Below are 18,708 nucleotides of genomic sequence, written 5' to 3' on the forward strand. Positions count from 1 at the left end.
AATTCATTCACCTTACTGTAAAAAGTGTTTCCAAGTTTTTTTTTCAAATTAGGATTTTCACTTTATTCTTCTGCTGAACTGTGTGGTTTGCAGTCTTAATTCTCCAACCAGGGACTGAACCTGGGCCCCCTTGCAGTGGAAGCATGGAGTCCTAACCACTGAACCGCCAGGGAATTCCCCCCAATTTTTATTACCATAGACAATGTTGGTATAAAAATTCCCTTCCACTGATCTTGCTGCAAATATGTAAGTTTCTCAGGGTGTGTAAACACTTAAGGGTTGGAACTACAAGATCACAGGGTATATATAACAAACTTAAAAAAAAATGAGGTTGTTTTATAACAATCAACCCTCAAACCAACAGTATAGGAGAGCTTCCACTGTGCCACAATTTTGCTAATGTTTGTACTGGTGGACTTAAAGATTTATCCTCATCTGGTACACATGTGTGCTAGTTATTGCTTTATTGCCTCTAAGCCCTTCCTTGTACTGGAAGGAAGACACTGAAAACTCTATTTCCCATTGGTTCAGAGTTGGACTCTGCCAACAGAGAGCCCTGGAGTGACATTGAGAGGCTGGAAGAAGCAGTAGGGATTCCTCTTTCAGGTTATATTTTCAAGTGGATCAGCACAGAGGCACCCTGGCAGCGTTTCAGCACAGCTCTTGTAGTTCAGTGGTGAGTGCTCTCTGACCTGTTTCTAAATCACTAGTGACAGGCAGCATGTTCTTACAGCCATCTACTCTTTCCTGAGGTCTGAATCTCAGCTTGGGGTGGGTTAGGGTGAGGGTAGTTATTTACTTTTCCTTCAGGTTCAGAGGTAGTAGCTGCTTTCCACACATACTATTCCATATCACCTTAAGAGTTATTTTATTCTTTCTAGTAGTTAGTTACCTTTTACCTACTTAATGGTCCTTTCTTCCCCCGAAAGTTAAACTTCTTAAAATTTTATTTTGGCTACACCTGTGGCATGTGGGATCTTAGTTCCCTGACCACAGATCGAACCTGTGCCCCGTGCATTGGAAGTGTGGAGTCTTAACCACTGGACTGCCAGAAAAGCCCCTTAATGATCCATTATATTAAATTTTCCCTGTTTAGATTACTGGTATGTGATTTCTCTCTCCTGATCAGGACTTAACATATATGATATGTAATGATATATTTCAGCAATTCTAGGGCTACATGACATGTGATATCAAAACAGACTGAATGCAAAAGGAGGTAAAAAAATACAGCTGTCTGCTATTAAGCCAGATATTAAAGAGATCTGCAAGAATGCAAAACACTATTAAAATTATAAGTTTTGGTTATTAATATTAACATTTATTGTTTTAAAAGTCATTAATAAATATTTAAAAAATTTCTCGCTTGATTTCTAATGTGTCAGGTAAAACTAAAATTTTCAATATATTATCTTTCCCTTATTATTTGTAATTTTTCATATATTCTGGATATAAATCTTTTGTTGACTGCAGAATATTTTCTCCCACTCTGCGACTTGTCTTTTCCCTCTTTATAGTGTCTTTTGATTAAATGGTAGGTTTTCATTTTAATGTAGCTGAATTTATCAATCTTGTGAGGTAAGGTCATGAGATATTCTCCTATGTTGTCTCCAAAGATTTGTAGCTCTTTCATATTTGTATTTAATATGCAATTTATTTTTGTGTATGATTTGCATAGGCTCTAATCTTTCCTATATAGCAAATCTGCCCCAGCAATATTATGAAAAAGTTCTTCTTTTTCACACAGAGACCAAGTATACATATACACTGGTCTGTTTCTAGACTTTGTATCATGTTCTACAGGTTTCTTTGGTTATCTCTGGGCAAATATCATTCTGCTTTATTTATCATAGCTTTATAACCAGTCTTGAAACCTGGCAGAGCCTGTCTTCCCACCTTGTTACTCTCTTCAAGAGTTTCTCGGCTTTTTCTTTGTGGGGGAAGAAGAGGAGGGAGCTCTCTGTACTTCCATACAAAATTCAAAATCAATTTGTACTTTAGTTGCCCCCACTGCAAGCTGAGATAAGTCCACTGCAAAGTCATCACATTACTGGTCCACACCTATTCATACTGTGGCCAGGCTACACAGTGTGTTATTTGTTGTCTAAATCTCAGATCATTAACAGTGCGAAGCACTTAGTAAATACACAACATATGTTCCAGGAATGAATAAATTATACAAAAGTAAATAAATAAATTTATAAAAGGGGGGGGAACCATTAAGATCTTAAGATTGCATTGGACTTATAAATCAGTTTGGGAAGAAATGATATCATTAAATATTGAGTCTTCCCTATCCACAAATTATTTGTTTCAGCCTTCCATACTGTTTCTCAATTATGTTTTATAATTTTTTCAATAGCAATCTTATACATCTTTTGTTAAGATTTCTAAATATAGCTGATTCTTGTTAATTGCAGATTTTGTATTTGGAAATTCACCCATGAGTTAAAATTTATTTGTAACCCTAAAATTTGGTTCTCAGATGTATTTTGATTGGCTAGCAATAAATTTTTTAGAATATGAGTTAGTTTCACACATTTAAAATTTGGGAAACTTCACATAGGAATCTAGATTTTGACCTAGCTTAAAAATGACAAAGTTTTTTGGAAGGTCTGACAACATATGTTAACACTGAAGTTCTGTTTCTTTACGGCCATACGCTAGAGCTGAGTAGCTGCTGTCCCTTTTAGATGGATTTTTCCTTACAATCAACTCATTTCACTCACCTAGGTTACCTGCCTGGAATTTCTAAACATTTGCCTCTCCTAAATTAAAGCAATTAAAATGATAGCCTTAAATTAAGAGAAATGAATTTGCAAAAGGGCAGAAATGAGTCTAAAGTGTAACTGTGACAGAAATTTAAAAGGGGGTAATGGTGGTTAGGATGCGGTTGTTTCTGGAATACTAAAACTCATATCCTAATATCCTCTTATTTATCATATACTTTACCTCAGATGGTAAAGAATCTGCCTGCAATGCAGGAGACTTGGGTCTGACCCCTGGATCTGGAAGATCCCCTGGAGAAGGGAATGGCTACCAACTCCAGTATTTGTGTCTGGAGAATTTCATGGACAGAGGGCCTGGCAGGCCACAGTCCATTGGGGTGCAAAGAGTCAGATGCGACTGTGTGACTAACACCATATTACAATTAATTTCTTTATTAAGTGAGAATATATTCTGTTTCACTCATAACAGTCTTCTACTCCTGATTCTATTACTGTTTTGTATACAAATAAATGACGGGAGCTTTGACTTCAATGTTCTTATAAACAATCATCCTGGATATTTTATCCTTCTACATTAAATACTGTTGAGATTCTGACTGAGACCACAATGAATTTTTAGTCTACATTTTGGGAAAGAATAACAATACCAGATCTTTCCCTTCAAAATTATATATCTATCACTTCATTTGCACACATTTTCTTTAATATCCTTTAGTAAAGTTCAAAAATTCTTCTCTGTAAAAGCTTTACATACTTATGTTATTTTTGGGTAAGGTTTCCTTTACTTGGGGGACAGGAGGCATTACTTTTTGTTGCAAAAAGAATCTTTTCTCCTAATTACATTAAAAAAGTAATCACAATTTAACCATTTGTTTCCAACTTCAATAAATTCTGCAATGTACATCCTTTGAAGACAATCTTTGCATTTGTGATTTTTTTCTTCAAGGTAGATCTCTATTAGTGACATTCCTGGATCAAAGAGGATGGAGATTTTAAAGGTTCTCAATCCCTCGAGAATTTCTAGAGGACAGATCATTTAAAGCCTTTCAACAAATTCTGCCAAATCACTTTCAAGAAAGGTTCTAATTCATACTCTCACCAGCAGTACAGAAATGCCTGGCTTCCATGAGTAAAAAGAACTCTGCTCTTTCGATTAGTGTGAAAAGTTGCATTTAAAGTTCTATTTCTTTGTCTAGTTGAGTTGAATATTCTTTCTTTTCTTAATTTATATGTCTTCTGCCTGTCCCCATTCTTTGCTCATTTCTCTATCAGGATGTTAAGTGTTTTGTCCTTGGAATGTTTAGTTTTTACAATACAAAAATATTCAAACAAACAAACAAACAGTTGGTTGCTAGTCCATGACTACTCAACACTGGCAGAGGCCCACAAAGGTGCACTGGGCCTACCAACAAACTTACAGGGAGAAGTCGGCCTTTATGCTTCATGGCAGAAGCAAGCCTCCCATAAATCCCCTAATTACATTTTTAATTGGTTACTATTAACATACATAGGAAATCTACTGCTTTTCTATGTTGAACTTGAATCTGGCTATTTAACTGAACTCTCTTCATTGATTATATGCAGGCCAAGAGTCTGTAAACTACAAACCTCAGGCCAAATCTGGTCTGCTGCCTGTTTTGTAAATAAAGTTTTACTGGAACACAGCCATAACCATTTGCTTATGTATTGTCTATGGCAGGTTTCATGATAGAACAGTAGAGTTGAGTAGTGGCAATAGACATCCTATGGCCTGCAAAGACTAAAATACTATCTGGTCTTTTATAGAAAAAGGTTGCCCACTCCTGATATAGGTAATCATATTACCTGCCAATAATGACAATTCTCTCTCTTCTAAATGCATTCTTCTTACTTATTTAGAAATAAAAGGAATATCAACACAATGGTGAACAGTAATGATGAAAAAGGGCATCACTGTCCTGAAATGCTTTTAGTGTTTCACCATTAAGTGATTTTATTACAGGTTTCTGAAGATAACCTCCATTGAGTTGAAAACATTTTTGGAGCTTAAAATTTTATTTTAAAGGACTGTACTTTATTCTGAGATTATCCCATTCCTACATTTTTCTGTAAAATAGTAACACAAAGTAGTTGTTCTTAAAAATATCTTTACATGGTAAAACAAAAGCTGGCAACCCTATAGCAATCCATGAACTAGGTCATCAAACCTAAGTCTAAGAAACACCAGGTTAAGTTTTCCAGACTACAATGATGTTTAGAGCAGAAACCGTAAGTGGAGATCATTTAGCACACTGCTTTTCTTACTCAAAATTATACTGAATTTATATACGTAAGGAGGCAGCACAGAACGTAAGCTCTGGGGTCTAGACAGGCTTGGGTAGGAATTCTGCCAAATACCACTACCCCCTCTCCGCCCCCCCACAGCTGTGAGAGCTTAGGCAAGCTATGTAATCTTTCTAAGTCAGTTTCCTTCTCCTTAAAATGGGGACAATAGTAGTAGCCACTTTAAATGTTGTTCTCAGGATTAAACAACCTGAAGTACACAAAGCACTATGTGTAAGTATCTGGTCAATTATGAATGTTCAATAAATGTAGGTGCTATTACTGTTATTACTTTATGTTCTTCTGACATGTGTATAAATCTTTATTACTTAGTACCTCAAAGTAAGACCACATCTTAATCTTTCGTGATACCAAAGTGGACCATCTCAAGTTTACAATCCAGTGGAAGGGACAAGGATCATTCTGTTGTGGCTGGGTTAATACTAAGAAATGGATCAATAAAACAGAATATTCATATATTTATACAATCATAACAAGTATATAATTTGAGGAAGTATCTGGCTATTTTCATTTTTCCACGTAACTGTTTATCCTTCAATTGTGTATCTATGTGTGTGCTTCTTGCACCAAGCAAACGACTTACAAATATGCATGAAACACAGGAAGACACTATTAATACAGGACAAGTAAGATCAAATACCAGTGTTCCAGCACTTTGGAAAATGCTGGATACAATTTTGCTAAGAATGGAGTCAATTAATATGGAGTTAGGAGTAAATATTTTCATTTTTCCTAATTACACAGATTTCATGAAGGGGGCAAGATTTCAGAAAGACTGTAAGAAAAATGGAAATATGTAAAAATCACAAAAGAGAAGAAACAGAAAGAAGTACAGTCAGAGAGTATGACCAGGATATACATTCTCCTGGTCAAATAAGGAGAAAACAAGCAGAGCATAGATAACAGACAAGTTTTCAAAAAGGGAAGAAAAAGTCTTTAAAAGAAAAATATGCGTATTACCAAAAAAATTATAATGAACAATACGGACAAAATACCCTTGGATCTTCAAGCATGTGCAACTTTTATAATTCTTACTAATGGGTAGGATGGGAAATTAAAATTCTAAATTTTTTAAGCTTAGATCCCAAAGAAGACAGAATTTACTTACTTCACTAGAGCAGCTGCTTCAGGAAGTACATCAGCAAATGATTCACGGAATATGATTGCGTTTTTCCTTTTACAGTTCTGTATGACATCATTGGCAAGGTAAAAGAGATTCAAACGGTGGGGATAGGCAGCTGGAGATGAGAAAAGACAATAAATAAAACCAAATGAGTCAAGTTATACTTAGTGAAACACTCCAAATACAGACAGACAAATGAACTAATGCATCAATTTACTGCTCCCTGGTGGCTTAGAGGGTAAAGCATCTGCCTGTAATGCAGGCGATCCCTGGATTGGGAAGATCCCTTGGAGAAGGAAATGGCAACCCACTCCAATACTCTTGCCTGGAAAATCCCACGGACAGAGGAGCTTTGTAGGCTACAGTCCATGGGGTCACAAAGAGTCGGACACGACTGAGCGACGACAATGCCTAAAAACCTTGACTGTTTCAGGTTAAGTTTCTGTTCAAAGTGTTCCTTTGAGCAGATTTCCACTTTACTTTGTATTATGTTTGGCACTAAAAAACACATTAACTTTGGAGAAGCTAAAATAAAACAAAACTGTTCTTCCAAACATCTGGGAAGATTAAAAATTGAGTTGAAGTAGTTCAATTTGTTGCAAAAACACCAGGGTTAGTGGAAGGAGTGTGAATCCAACCAGAATGTGACCTTAGACAAACTGCTTAACCTCCTTTCCATTATTATTGTAGACAGACTCTTTTCACCTTCCCATCTGCTGGAAGAGAGGCTCTGCTGCCACTTTCATTACCAGGTGAATGTCCTGGGAAATAAGGAATTTGAGCCCATAAACATACCTCGGTCAATCTTTTTTTAAAGGTCCAAGGCAAGGCCTAATTTATTTACTATCTAGAACCTTGAGCCAAGCAAACCCAAGTTTCATTATTATCCTGAACAATCTTAATGTCCACATGGATGATTCATCACATTTTCTAGTTTCAACCTCAAATTCAGTGACCTCCAAGAACAACTTCTTCCTACACTTTCAAATCACCCTTTCTGACCACAACCACCCACTTTGTTGTATCTGTCCTTCAATTTCATCAAGGTCTCATCTCTTTATTTTCGCTTAACTCATGTACAGTCTCTTCTAGTACTCAATTCTTCTACCAGTTCCACAGTCTTTTTGATCCATTATCTAAACCACTCATATTAAAACTTTCATATGCTTTTCATTCTCCCTACAGTTTATAGCCTATCACACATATTCAACAAAATCCTAAATCTGGATCAATCCGACTGAATGTCTTTATTGCACCTATATTTCTGTCCCTGGGTTCTGCTGAAAAAAAAATCACACCAACAGTATTGAAACAATTCAGTCTCCTCCTCACTGGGCCTTCCTTCCACGTGTCTTTAATTAGCATCTTCTCTAATTTGCTGTTAGACCTATTTCGAACTTTTCCACTTTCGTGATGCACCCTTACCACATTCTTTCTCACTCTTAGGAGATAAGCCTAATATCCTATTTCACAAGAGAAGCAGAAATCATTAGATGGAACTTATGTTCTCTCAAAAAATGTATCCATGGGGATTTCCCTGGTGGTCCAGTGGCTGGGAGTATACATTTTCAACATAGGGGGCACAGGTTTGATCCCTGGTCAGGGAACTACAAGTCCACATGCCATGGGGCTCCGACCAAAAAAAAAAAAAATGTACCCATATTTAAACCAATCCAAATCAACTTACCTGAGTCGGTTAAGATCTTTCAGATTTAGAGATCTGAAAGAGTATTATATAGTCACTGTCTCCACTTTCATTTCTAGTAATTCCATAATTATAGGAGCTACCTTTTTTCTGTACTTAAAAAATATGTAATCCACTATATGAGGAGCTTTATATAATAAAATATGCTATCTCATTTAAGCTGCCATCACGCCACTCAAACGGCAGTTACTAAGGTTACCAATAAATTCCAACTTACTAAACCCAAAGGCGAGCTTTTTTTCCCACCTCCAAAAAAAGCTTATTAGCATGATTAAAAACAGTTTCTTGAATAATGACAGAATTTCTAAACCTGAAAGAGGATCAGTGGCTATACTTTATAACCAGTATTTGCAACTGGAAAGACAGATTTATTGCCCAGTCTTCATTTTATTACAAACAACCCACATTTACTAGTTCCCTGTGAAGTCATGACTATTGCTTTGGGAATGAGTCCCTACTGCAATTAAGTATAAAAAATATCTTCCATAATCGGACTATGACCTACATAATTGAGTAAAGAGTTGATAAAATCCTCGAAGAGTTGCGTTTTTTTTTAAAAAAAAACATTCCTTTTACACACTACAAGGCAATAATTAGGATTTTGGCTTTTAAAAATCCTACATGATATTTAGAATGGCAGTCCCTGAAGGTCCTCTTTTCTTATAACTGAACACTCAGACCCTCTTCTGGAGTGTACATTCTTGGGATGGACTCGGAAGACCTCAATATCCACATGTTTACATGGGTTTGAGAACAAAGACAGCATCATGTGGAACACAGTAGTCATTATACATGTCGCCTTCACATGGGTATGGCAGTCTGGCGAAAGCTTCAATAACAAAACCAGCTTTTCTGAAAACTTCAGGCAGACTATTCACTTGTTTTTCCCAATTCTGTCCCTTGATTTCCAAAATTTCCAATAGTTTATCCCATTTGCCACCTACGTTATCCATATAGGGATGAAAAGGTAAGACCAAAGAAAGGATGACCCTGCCTCTGGTTGGCTCCAAGACACTTCTGATATCTTTTTAACAAAGTCAGAGGCTCATCACAACGGTCCAGCAAATTCAAGTAGCTGATGACATCATACTAGAACCCTGTCTTCTGCCATTCATTTATACCAAGCACTCTGTATTTCTTCTTCTATAGCTGCCATGTCATAGTTTCAGACAGCTCAGTGGCATAAATTTCTTCAAAATGAGGGCTCATGATTTTTGTGACCTCTCCATCTCCAGCACCTAAATCAAGAAGTCTATGGGTTTTCCAGTCCAGGTTAATATTAAGCAGTCTCTGAAACTGATCTGGTGAAAACACAAACACTGAGCCTCTTCCTAGCAACCCATTGATAAACGGTCTAGACATAAACGGGCTAAAAACAGGTGAAGGAGAGATATAATTGGATAAATAGCCAGCCCTACTTCTCAATGCTATTGTTTAAGATCTGTGTTCTTTGATCAAGGTAACTCTGAACAAAGACAGCCTGGAGTGACTTGCATAACTTCTTTCCATTGCACACATGCCACTGGTGGTTCTCCTTCCTTCCGCCCGCAGCCACTCATCACGTTGTTCACTTACAGGGAGCGGGTCAGCGGGTTCCACAGGGTCCACATCCTTCGCACCAGCTACACGGACGCCAGCCTTAGGCACAGTCAGCCCGAGCAGCTTCATCCAGGGCCGCGGCCGCTCGCTCCAATCACCGCCAGGCGAGGAGGACGCGCCGCCCCTCCAGTTGATGCCGACGCGGCCACCCAGGCTCAAGCCATCGCGCCCAACTCGCCCATCCAGCCCCTTCAGGGCCGAGGCAGGGGGTCAAGGCGAGTTTTTTCTAAATGCTATTTCTACAGAGAGATATCATTTTCACCAAACTTTTGGTACACAGAATAATCTAATAGAGCCTCTTCTGGTCTGTCTTAATGGCTCTCTTAGTTCTCCTCTGACGTCTCTAGCTACTCCTCCACATATACACATAGGCAGGCATGTATAGTTACAGGCAGCTCCTCCTCCTTTAATGCTGATGCTTCCCAAGGTTCTCTCCTGAGCACTCTTCTTGATTCATCGGTGGCATAGTGTTTTCAGATTTCAGGTTTGAAATCAGTCTGTTCCATTCCTGGCTTTGTCACTTAACAGCTTTAAGGCTTATACATTACCTAACTCTTCTGTATGTTACCTTTTTTCCTTTGAGAAATGACAACTTCATGAGTTGTTAAAAGAATTAAATAATAAAACAATGTATGTAAACCATTTAGAATAGCACTCGGTCAACAGAAAATGTCCAAACACCTTCAGTTCAGTTGCTCAGTTGTGTCTGACTCTTTTCGATCCCATGGACTGCAGCATGCCAGGCTTCCCTGTCCATCACCCAATTGCTGGAGCTTACTCAAACTCATGTCCATCGAGGTGGTGATGCCATCCAACCATCTCATCTTCTGTCGTCCCCTTCCCCTCCCACCTTCAATCTTTCCCAGTATTAGGGTCTTTTCCAATGAGTCAGTTCCTTGCAACAGGTGACCAAAGTATTGGACTTTCAGCTTCAGCATCAGTCCTTCCAATGAATATTCAGGACTGATTTCCTTTAGGATGGATTAAAGGGACCTTTAGGTTGGATCTCCTTGCAGTCCAAGGGACTCTCAAGAGCCTTCTCCAACACCACTGTTTTAAAGCATCAATTCTTTGGTGCTCAGCTTTCTTTATAGTCCAACTCTCACATCATTACATGACTACTGGAAAAACCACAGCTGACTAGACGGACCTTTGTTGGCAAAATAATGTCTCTGCTTTTTAATATGCTCTCTAGGTCAAATGCCTTAGTTTTCACTCATTTTCCGGATTTTTACCTTCTCTTCCAGTCTCATATCTTCCCCTTCAAAGTTCTACCTTTAATGCATTACTCACAGTCCCCAGAAACACCTAACACAGAATTTTCCTTTTCTATGATAACCTATCCTACATAATCTTCAGTGTTTTCTACTCACCCATAGAAAAAAGCCCCAAATTTTAAATTTAATTCATGTCAGATTCTGACCCCTCTCTCCCTCATCTCTACTTTTCCCCAGAACGAATCATCCCAAAGTGTTTTTTGTTTTTTTTTTTTCTTTTTGAACAGGCCCCATGGCCTGTGGGCCTGAGCAGGCCCCATGGCCTGATCTAGTTCCCCAAGATCAGGGACTGAACTGAGGCCCTTTGCAATGAAAATAGAAAGTTCTAACCAGGGAATTCCCACCCTCAATTACTACTGGAGAGATTAAGAGACTCAAGGTATAGAGTAGTCGAACATAACTAATCTGTGTAACTGAAATGGATACAGGTTTGGACGTCAGCTGTAAATCACATTTCTGGATCAACTGAAGAAACCTGAATGTGGTCTGGGACTAGAGAAAATGAAAATTTAAGGAAATGGAAATAAAGAAATCATCAACTGGGTGGCGGGGGGGGGGGGGGAAACAGTAATTACAGAATGATCTCGTGTTAGGAAAAAATCAATGAAAGAGATCAGAAAGAACATGGAATTAAGTTTTATAAGTACAGATCTTTATTTTTTTCCCTTTTACCTGCCTGTATTCTAATATTCCATTAATATGATACATTTCTGATCCTTTCATAACTGATTAAGGAGATATAATAATTTCTGTCCAAAAAGTTTACCTGATTGTCTTGAACTAATTTGTATCTCAGCCTGGACCTGTTCTTTGAACTTCAGACTCAGATACCCAAATGCTTACCCAATTCTCCCTTGGATGTTTAATACACAGCTCAGACTCAACATGCAATGTTGTGATTTCTTCTTCTGAATTCTCTCCTCTCCTACAGTCTTCTTCATCTCTGTAAATGGTATTTCTTCTGTGGTGGCTTTTCTCAGCCAAAAATCAAGTCATCTTTGACTCCTCTCTTTCACATTCCATATCCAAACTCAAAATACATATCTCATTAATGCTACTTTTTGAAATATATACAGATTTAGGGGAAGCTACAAATGTGGGAAGGAAGGTTAGAAATAAACCCTGTGGTGCTGGAATTTAATTGGAAGTCTTGGTATGAATTCATAGTTATACACAGAAAACATACAGTGAAAAAATGTATGTGTCTACATATAACTATTTCTTAAATCTCTCCATTGAAAAGGCCTAGAAGTAATAATATCCCAGGCACCTAATACCAAGATCTTTGTTTCTTAGAGGAACCAGGAGAAATGGCTGATTCCAGGTCAGGAAAGAAAGTATCACTACAAGAGCTCAGAACATCTTATACTAGTAAAGTAGAGTGATGTCAAAAGAATACAGGCACTACCTTCAAGAGGTTCCCACTGGCCAAATCTATTGAATGGATAAACTGTGTCAAAATAAATACTAGTAAAAGACTATAACCAACTGAATAAAGTAGCAATCCTTGAACACATACTGATGAAAGTAATTAAAGAAATACACCAGAAGGCAGAAAAGTGAAAGTGAAAGTGAAGTCGCTCAGTCGAGTCCGACTCTTTGTGACCCCGTGGACTGTAGCCTACCAGGCTCCTCCATCCATGGGATTCTCTAGGCAAGAATACTGGAGTGGGTTTCCATTTCCTTCTCCAGGGGATCTTCCCAACCCAGGGATCCAACTCAGGTCTCCCACATTACAGGCAGATGCTTTACCCTCTGAGCCACCAAGGAAGGGGGAAAGCCCTGCCTTATAATCAAATGCCAACCTATATATGTGTAAGGAATGAAGGAATTAAAAACCAACGTCTGGCAAACATCACACCAAAAACTGACTCAAGCAACAATCATGAATGGATGTTAAACCTGGTGAGAGACAGTTTAAAGCAGAATAGGATTACTTGTAAAGTCTCAAACTTCTTGCCCACAAAACTGACGATTAACATTATGTTCCTCCAAATAGGCATAATGCTCTAAGAACACAGCATCACTTCTGTGATATTTCTACCCAAAACTGAATAACCTGAGTCTAATTTTTAAAATAATCAGACAAATACAAATTTACGGTTATTTTACAAGTTACTGATCTATAGTCTTAAAAAATTAAAGAGACATGAAAGATAAGGAAAGACCAAAGAACTGTTTCAGACTGAAGAAAAGTAAAGAGACATGACAATTAATTCTAACAAATGGCCCTGGACCTTTAAAGACCATTTCTGAGATAACTGGCAAAATCCAGCTAGGGACTGTGGATTCCACGATAGTACTGTGTCAATGTTCATTTCCTGATTTTGGTGGTTGTACAGATGTTACGCAGCAACTGTTGCAATGTAGTGAATTGTGTCTTCCCAAAATTCATGTGTCTTCCCGAAATTCGTATGTTGAAGTCCCTAACCCCCAATGTTCAACAGTACGTGAAGCGTGAACTTCCAGATGTTCAAGCTGGTTTTAGAAAAGGCAGAGGAATCAGAGATCAAATTGTCAACATCTGCTGGATTATCGAAAAAGCAAGAGAGTTCCATAAAATCATCTATTTCTGCTTTAATGACTATGCCAAAGCCTTAGACTGTGTGGATCACAACAAACTGGAAAATTCTGAAAGAGATGGGAATACCAGACCACCTGACCTACCTCTTGAGAAATCTGTATGCAGGTCAGGAAGCAAGTTAGAACTGGACATGGAACAACAGACTGGTTCCAAACAGGGAAAGGAGTATGTCAAGGCTGTATATTGTCGCCCTGCTCATTTAACTTATATGCAGAGTACATCATGAGAAACCCTGGGCTGGATGAAGCACAAGCTGGAATCAAGATTGCAGGGAGAAGTATCAATAACCTCAGATATGCAGATGACACCACCCTTATGGCAGAAAGCAAAGAACTAAAGAGCCTCTTGATCAAAGTGAAAGAAGAGAGTGAAAAGGTTGGCTTAAAGCCCACCGTTCAGAAAACCAAGATCATGGCATCTGGTCCCATCACTTCATGGCAAGTAGATGGGGAAACAGTGGAAAACAGTGACAGACTTTAATTTTGGGGGCTCCAAAATCACTGCAGATGGTGACTGCAGCCGTAAAATTAAAAGACGCTTTACTCCTTGGAAGAAAAGTTATGACCAACCTAGAAAGCATATTAAAAAGCAGAGACATTACTTTGCTAACAAAGGTCTGTCTGGTCAAGTCTATGGTTTTTCCAGTAGTCATGTATGGATGTGAGAGTTGGGCTATAAAGAAAGCCCAGCGCTGAAGACTTGATGCTTTTGAACTGTGGTGCTGGAGAAGACTCTTGAGAGTCCCCTGGACTGCAAGAAGATCCAACCAGTCCATCCTAAAGGAAATCAGTCCTGAAGGACTGATGTTGAAGCTGAAACTCCAAAACTTTGGCCACCTGATGCGAAGAACTGACTCATTTGAAAAGACCCTCATGCTGGGAAAGATTGAAGGTGGGAGGAGAAGGGGAAAACAGAGGGTGAGATGGTTGGATGGCATCACCGACTCAATGGACATGAGTTTCAGTAAACTCTGGGAGTTGGTGATGGACAGGGAGGCCTGGCGTGCTGCAGTCCATGGCGTCCCAAAGAGCCAGACGTGACTAAACTGAACCCCCAATGTGACTGTGTCTGGAGATAAGGTCTATACGGAGGTAACTAAGGTTAAATGAGGACAAAAGGGGCCTTGATAAGAAGACATGAGTGTTCTTATAATAGACCTTGGAGACCTCTCCTTCCTCCCAAACCTTCCTCCACCACATGAAGACACAGTAAAAGGTGGCCATCTACAAGCCAGGAAGACACCTTTTACCAGAAACTGAACCCTGTCAGACCTTGACCTAGCCTTTCCATCCTCCAGAACTGTGAGAAAAATTTCTGCCGTTTAAGGCAAACAGTTTGTGGTATTTTTTTATAGCAGCCCAAGCTTATTAATACAACTATGTATGGAGAATAGCTGTTTTTATGGACATTGCTTCCCAGGTGGCACTAGTGGTAAAGAACCTCCCTGCCAGTGCAGGAGACTTAAAGAGACTTGGGTTCAATTCCTCGGTCAGGAAGATCCCTTGGAGGAGGAAATGGCAATCCACTCCAGTATTCTTACCTGAATCCCATGGACAAGGGAACCTAGCGGGCTATAGTCCATGGGGTCACAAAGAGTCAGACATGACTGAAGCAACTTAGCAGCAGCAGCATGGACACTGAAGTATTAACTAGGGTGTCTGTCTGCAACATACTTTCAAACAGTTCTGAAGTGTGTGTATGTGTACCTGTGTGTATAAAAGAGCAGTAAGAGATTAAAGTAAATAGGGTAAAACATTAATTACTGGGGGATCAGGTGAGAGGCACACAAGAGATCTTTGTAGTATACTGCAACTTTAATTTGAAATTATTTAAAAATAACAATTAAAAAAAACAGACTTCAACTACTACTTACTATTGCCTCCTAGTCTAAGTTATAATAATCTTTTGCTTGAATTACTATATGAGCCTCTTAGCTGGTCTCCCTGCTTCTACCTTTGCCTCACTTCAGTCTAGATCCTTTCAGAGTATAAACCTGACCTATCACTCTGCTGCTTACATTGCTCCCACAATGGTTCCGTCCTCACTCAGGGTGGAGATCCAAGTCCCCACCGCGGCCTGTAGGTCCTGAACACTCTGACCGTGCATTCTCTCTCCAATCCCTAGTCCTGGTAGCCATTCGCTCCTTTCCAGCTATTCTCGCCACCTTGCAGCTGCAAAACCTACAACACGCCTGGCATACTCCTACTTGGTATCCCACTTCAGGGTCCTTTGAGCTCCCTGCTCCCTCTGCTTGGCAGATTATTCTTTTCCCAGATAATCTCATAGTTTATGCTCTCACTGTTTTTAAATCTTCACCCAAAGGTCACTTTCTCAGTGGCTTTCTGTATTTCCCTGACCAGGAAAACAGCAACATCAAACCACCAATACTACTGTCCTTCCATGTTACCCTCCCCCCTCGCAATATACTATAATTTACTTAATTTATTTTTTACCTGTCTTGCACTGTGAGGGTAAGGGCTTTTGTCGGTTTTGTTTAGTGTTGAATTCTCAGCCCCTAAGACCATGCCTAACAGAGTAGGTTTTCAGTAACCATTTCTTGGAAAAGTAAATAAGAAAAAAAGAAAGGAAAATACAAAGAAAAGGAATAAAAAATGATTACTGTAGTCTTTTCAGTTTGGTTAATAACCCCATAAAGTAGCTGGCCTCCGAGTAACTATACAGGGTAGACAAGAACTAGATACCATTAGGTACTGTAATTAGTGCACAATTTTAAGAATCTTTTTTCTTAGGTATTGATTTTAGAACCCAAGTCCCGAGTAAATGACTTACTTCACTGTACACTGAAAGAACCACATCTAAGCTAAAAAATTCAAACTGGTCTCTTAACAGTTGTAAAGTATCAACTCAGAAATTCTTTGAATAATTTGCCACTCAGAACATTTGTTAAATATCATTATATACACACTAACTAACTTCAAACATTCCCTAACTCTAAACAGAAAACTATTCAGTGTCATTAATGATCTGTAAAGAGCAAAAGAAAATTAGAATCTAAATATCCACTAATAGTAGAGCTGACAATCATTAAATCAAATATGAAAACCATACAGAAAATAGAAAAATGGTTTACATACTGAAAGTAAACAAAAAAGGTATATCAACCTTGCCTGATGCTTCCCCTTATTTTCTAAATTTAAGTCCTTCCTGTTAATCCTTTCTTATTACTGCATATTCCTGAATTTAGGATAAGATTGTTTATAACATGCACATTTTATATACTACTACTGAAGAAATTTGCAAAGTACTTCCAGTTAGCTGAACGAAGCCATCAACTGTAAAATAAACACTGATTTCAAACATGTTAAAATGTGAAAAGAATACACATCTTTGAATTGATGAAGTACATAACTTCTAATTCATTTTTTCCCTCCTCACTGTGAGGGAAACTAAAATGGAGGTATCTTGTTCAGGCTTCAGAAGTAGGGGAACAGGCCTCTCACCAACTTCTGACTTTGCCTGAACCCTGCATGGACTACAAGCCTGCCTACTGGCACACCAATTGTTACCAGCTAGTCAAGTGGCATTTTAGGTAAGAAAAAGAGTGGGTCTTGGAACCTCTTAAGGCCTGAGGGTCGTAAGGCGCTGAGGGCCTGGCCAGCCCTGATGATGATACCGGTTTGTGGCCTGGGATTATAAACAGGAGCCCCCAGATCCTTTCCCAATTGAGACTCCAAACTGCTGTTAATGTGGGACTTCCCAGCACTGTTCAAATATGGATGTAGGTCGGCTCAATTTGGTGATGTTTATCCAGGTGGCACTTCTGGTAAAGAACTTGCCTGCCAATATAGGAGACATAAGAGACACAGGTTCAATCCCTGGATTGGGAAGATCACCTGAAGGAATGCATGGCAACCCACTCCAGTATTCTTGCCTGGAGAACCCCGTGGACTGAGGAGCCTGGTAGGCTACTGTCCAAAGGGTTGTAAAGAGTCAGACACGACTGAACAAGTTAACACATACATGCTGTTACTTCTATTTTTTTTTCTAATGACTATTGAAATTACATGATCTTCTATTAAAAGTTGCAACTATTTGTTAACGAATTCTTAGAACCTGAAATGAAAAGTAAAACTTTTGGCAAAATACCCATTTCTTTTGCCTCTACCCTACTTCAGTTTCTCATTATTACAACAATAAACTTCTTAATCACTCATCTGTATCTCTAGTTTCAATGCATTCTCCAGACTCCTGGGAATGAATTCCACCAGTATGCTTGTCCCTAGGTACAAAGATACTCTTTGCAGCACTATTTTCAACAAAAGATTGGAAATATTCTAAAATTAATAGGGGCTTCAGTTCAGTTCAGTTGCTCAGTCATGTCCAACTCTTTGAGACCCCATGGACTGCAGCACATCAGGCTTCCCTGACCATCACCAACTTCTGGAGCTTACTCAAACTCATGTCCATGAGTCAGTGATGCCATCCAACCACCTCATCCTCTACTGTCCCCTTCTTCTCCCGCCTTCAATCTTTCCCAGCATCAGGGTCTTTTCCAATGAGTCAGTTCCTTGCAACAGGTGACCAAAGTATTGGAGTTTCAGCTTCAGCATCAGTCCTTCCAATGAATATTCAGGACTGATTTCCTTTAGGATGGATTAAAGGAACCTTTAGGTTGGATCTCCGTGCAGTCCAAAGGACTCTCAAGAGTCTTCTCCAACACCACAGTTCAAAAGCATCAATTCTTCGGTGCTCAGCTTTGTTTATAGTCCAACTCTCACATCCATATATGACTTCTGGAAAAACCGTAGCTTCAGTAGACAGACTTTTGTTAGCAAAGTAATGTCTCTGCTTTTAATATGCTGTCTAGGTTGGTCATAACTTTTCTTCCAAGGAGCAAGCGTACTTTTAAATTTCATTGTTGCAGTCACCATCTGCAGTGATTTTGGAGCCCCCCCAAAAAAGTCTGTCACTGTTTCCATTGTTTCCCCATCTATTTGCCATGAAGTGATAGGACTGGATACCATGATCTTAGTTTTCTGAATGTTGAGTTTTAAGCCAACTCTTTCACTTTCAGTAATTATGAATAAAGTCACTACAAATATCTCTTAATAATATCTTTTAAATAGCAAAGTTTAATAATTTTGATGGAAGTCTAGCTTACAAAAAAAATTTTAAATGGCCTGTGTTGTTTGCGTCCTGTCTAAGAAATCTCTGCCTACCCCAAGGTCACCAAGACTTTCTCATACATAAAGGTGAAAAGACTGAAAACTGCAGGATGTTTACTTTCACCCTTCCTCTACAACTAGATGTTCCAGCCAGAGCAGTAAGACAAGAGAAAGGAATAAAAGGCATATAAACTGGAAAGGAAGAAATTAAACTGTCTCCTGTTGCAAACAACAAGATTTGTT

At 38.8% G+C, this 18,708-nt stretch overlaps 1 protein-coding gene and 1 pseudogene across 4 annotated transcripts in view; both read right to left on the minus strand.

The window, feature by feature from the left end:
- Positions 1 to 18,708, minus strand: part of RPRD2 (regulation of nuclear pre-mRNA domain containing 2) — an 89,764-nt gene that overhangs the window by 40,599 nt on the left and 30,457 nt on the right. For all 4 annotated transcript variants that reach the window (XM_061120902.1, XM_061120901.1, XM_061120904.1 and 1 more), the window contains exon 2: positions 6,160 to 6,289. In XM_061120902.1, coding sequence (XP_060976885.1) covers positions 6,160 to 6,289 — 130 coding nt within the window. The remainder of the gene's footprint in view (positions 1 to 6,159; positions 6,290 to 18,708) is intronic.
- On the minus strand, positions 8,447 to 15,445 carry LOC133041120 (protein-L-histidine N-pros-methyltransferase-like; annotated as a pseudogene).

This window comes from Dama dama, chromosome 20, assembly GCF_033118175.1.
Source record: "Dama dama isolate Ldn47 chromosome 20, ASM3311817v1, whole genome shotgun sequence".
Lineage (NCBI taxonomy): Eukaryota > Metazoa > Chordata > Mammalia > Artiodactyla > Cervidae > Dama > Dama dama.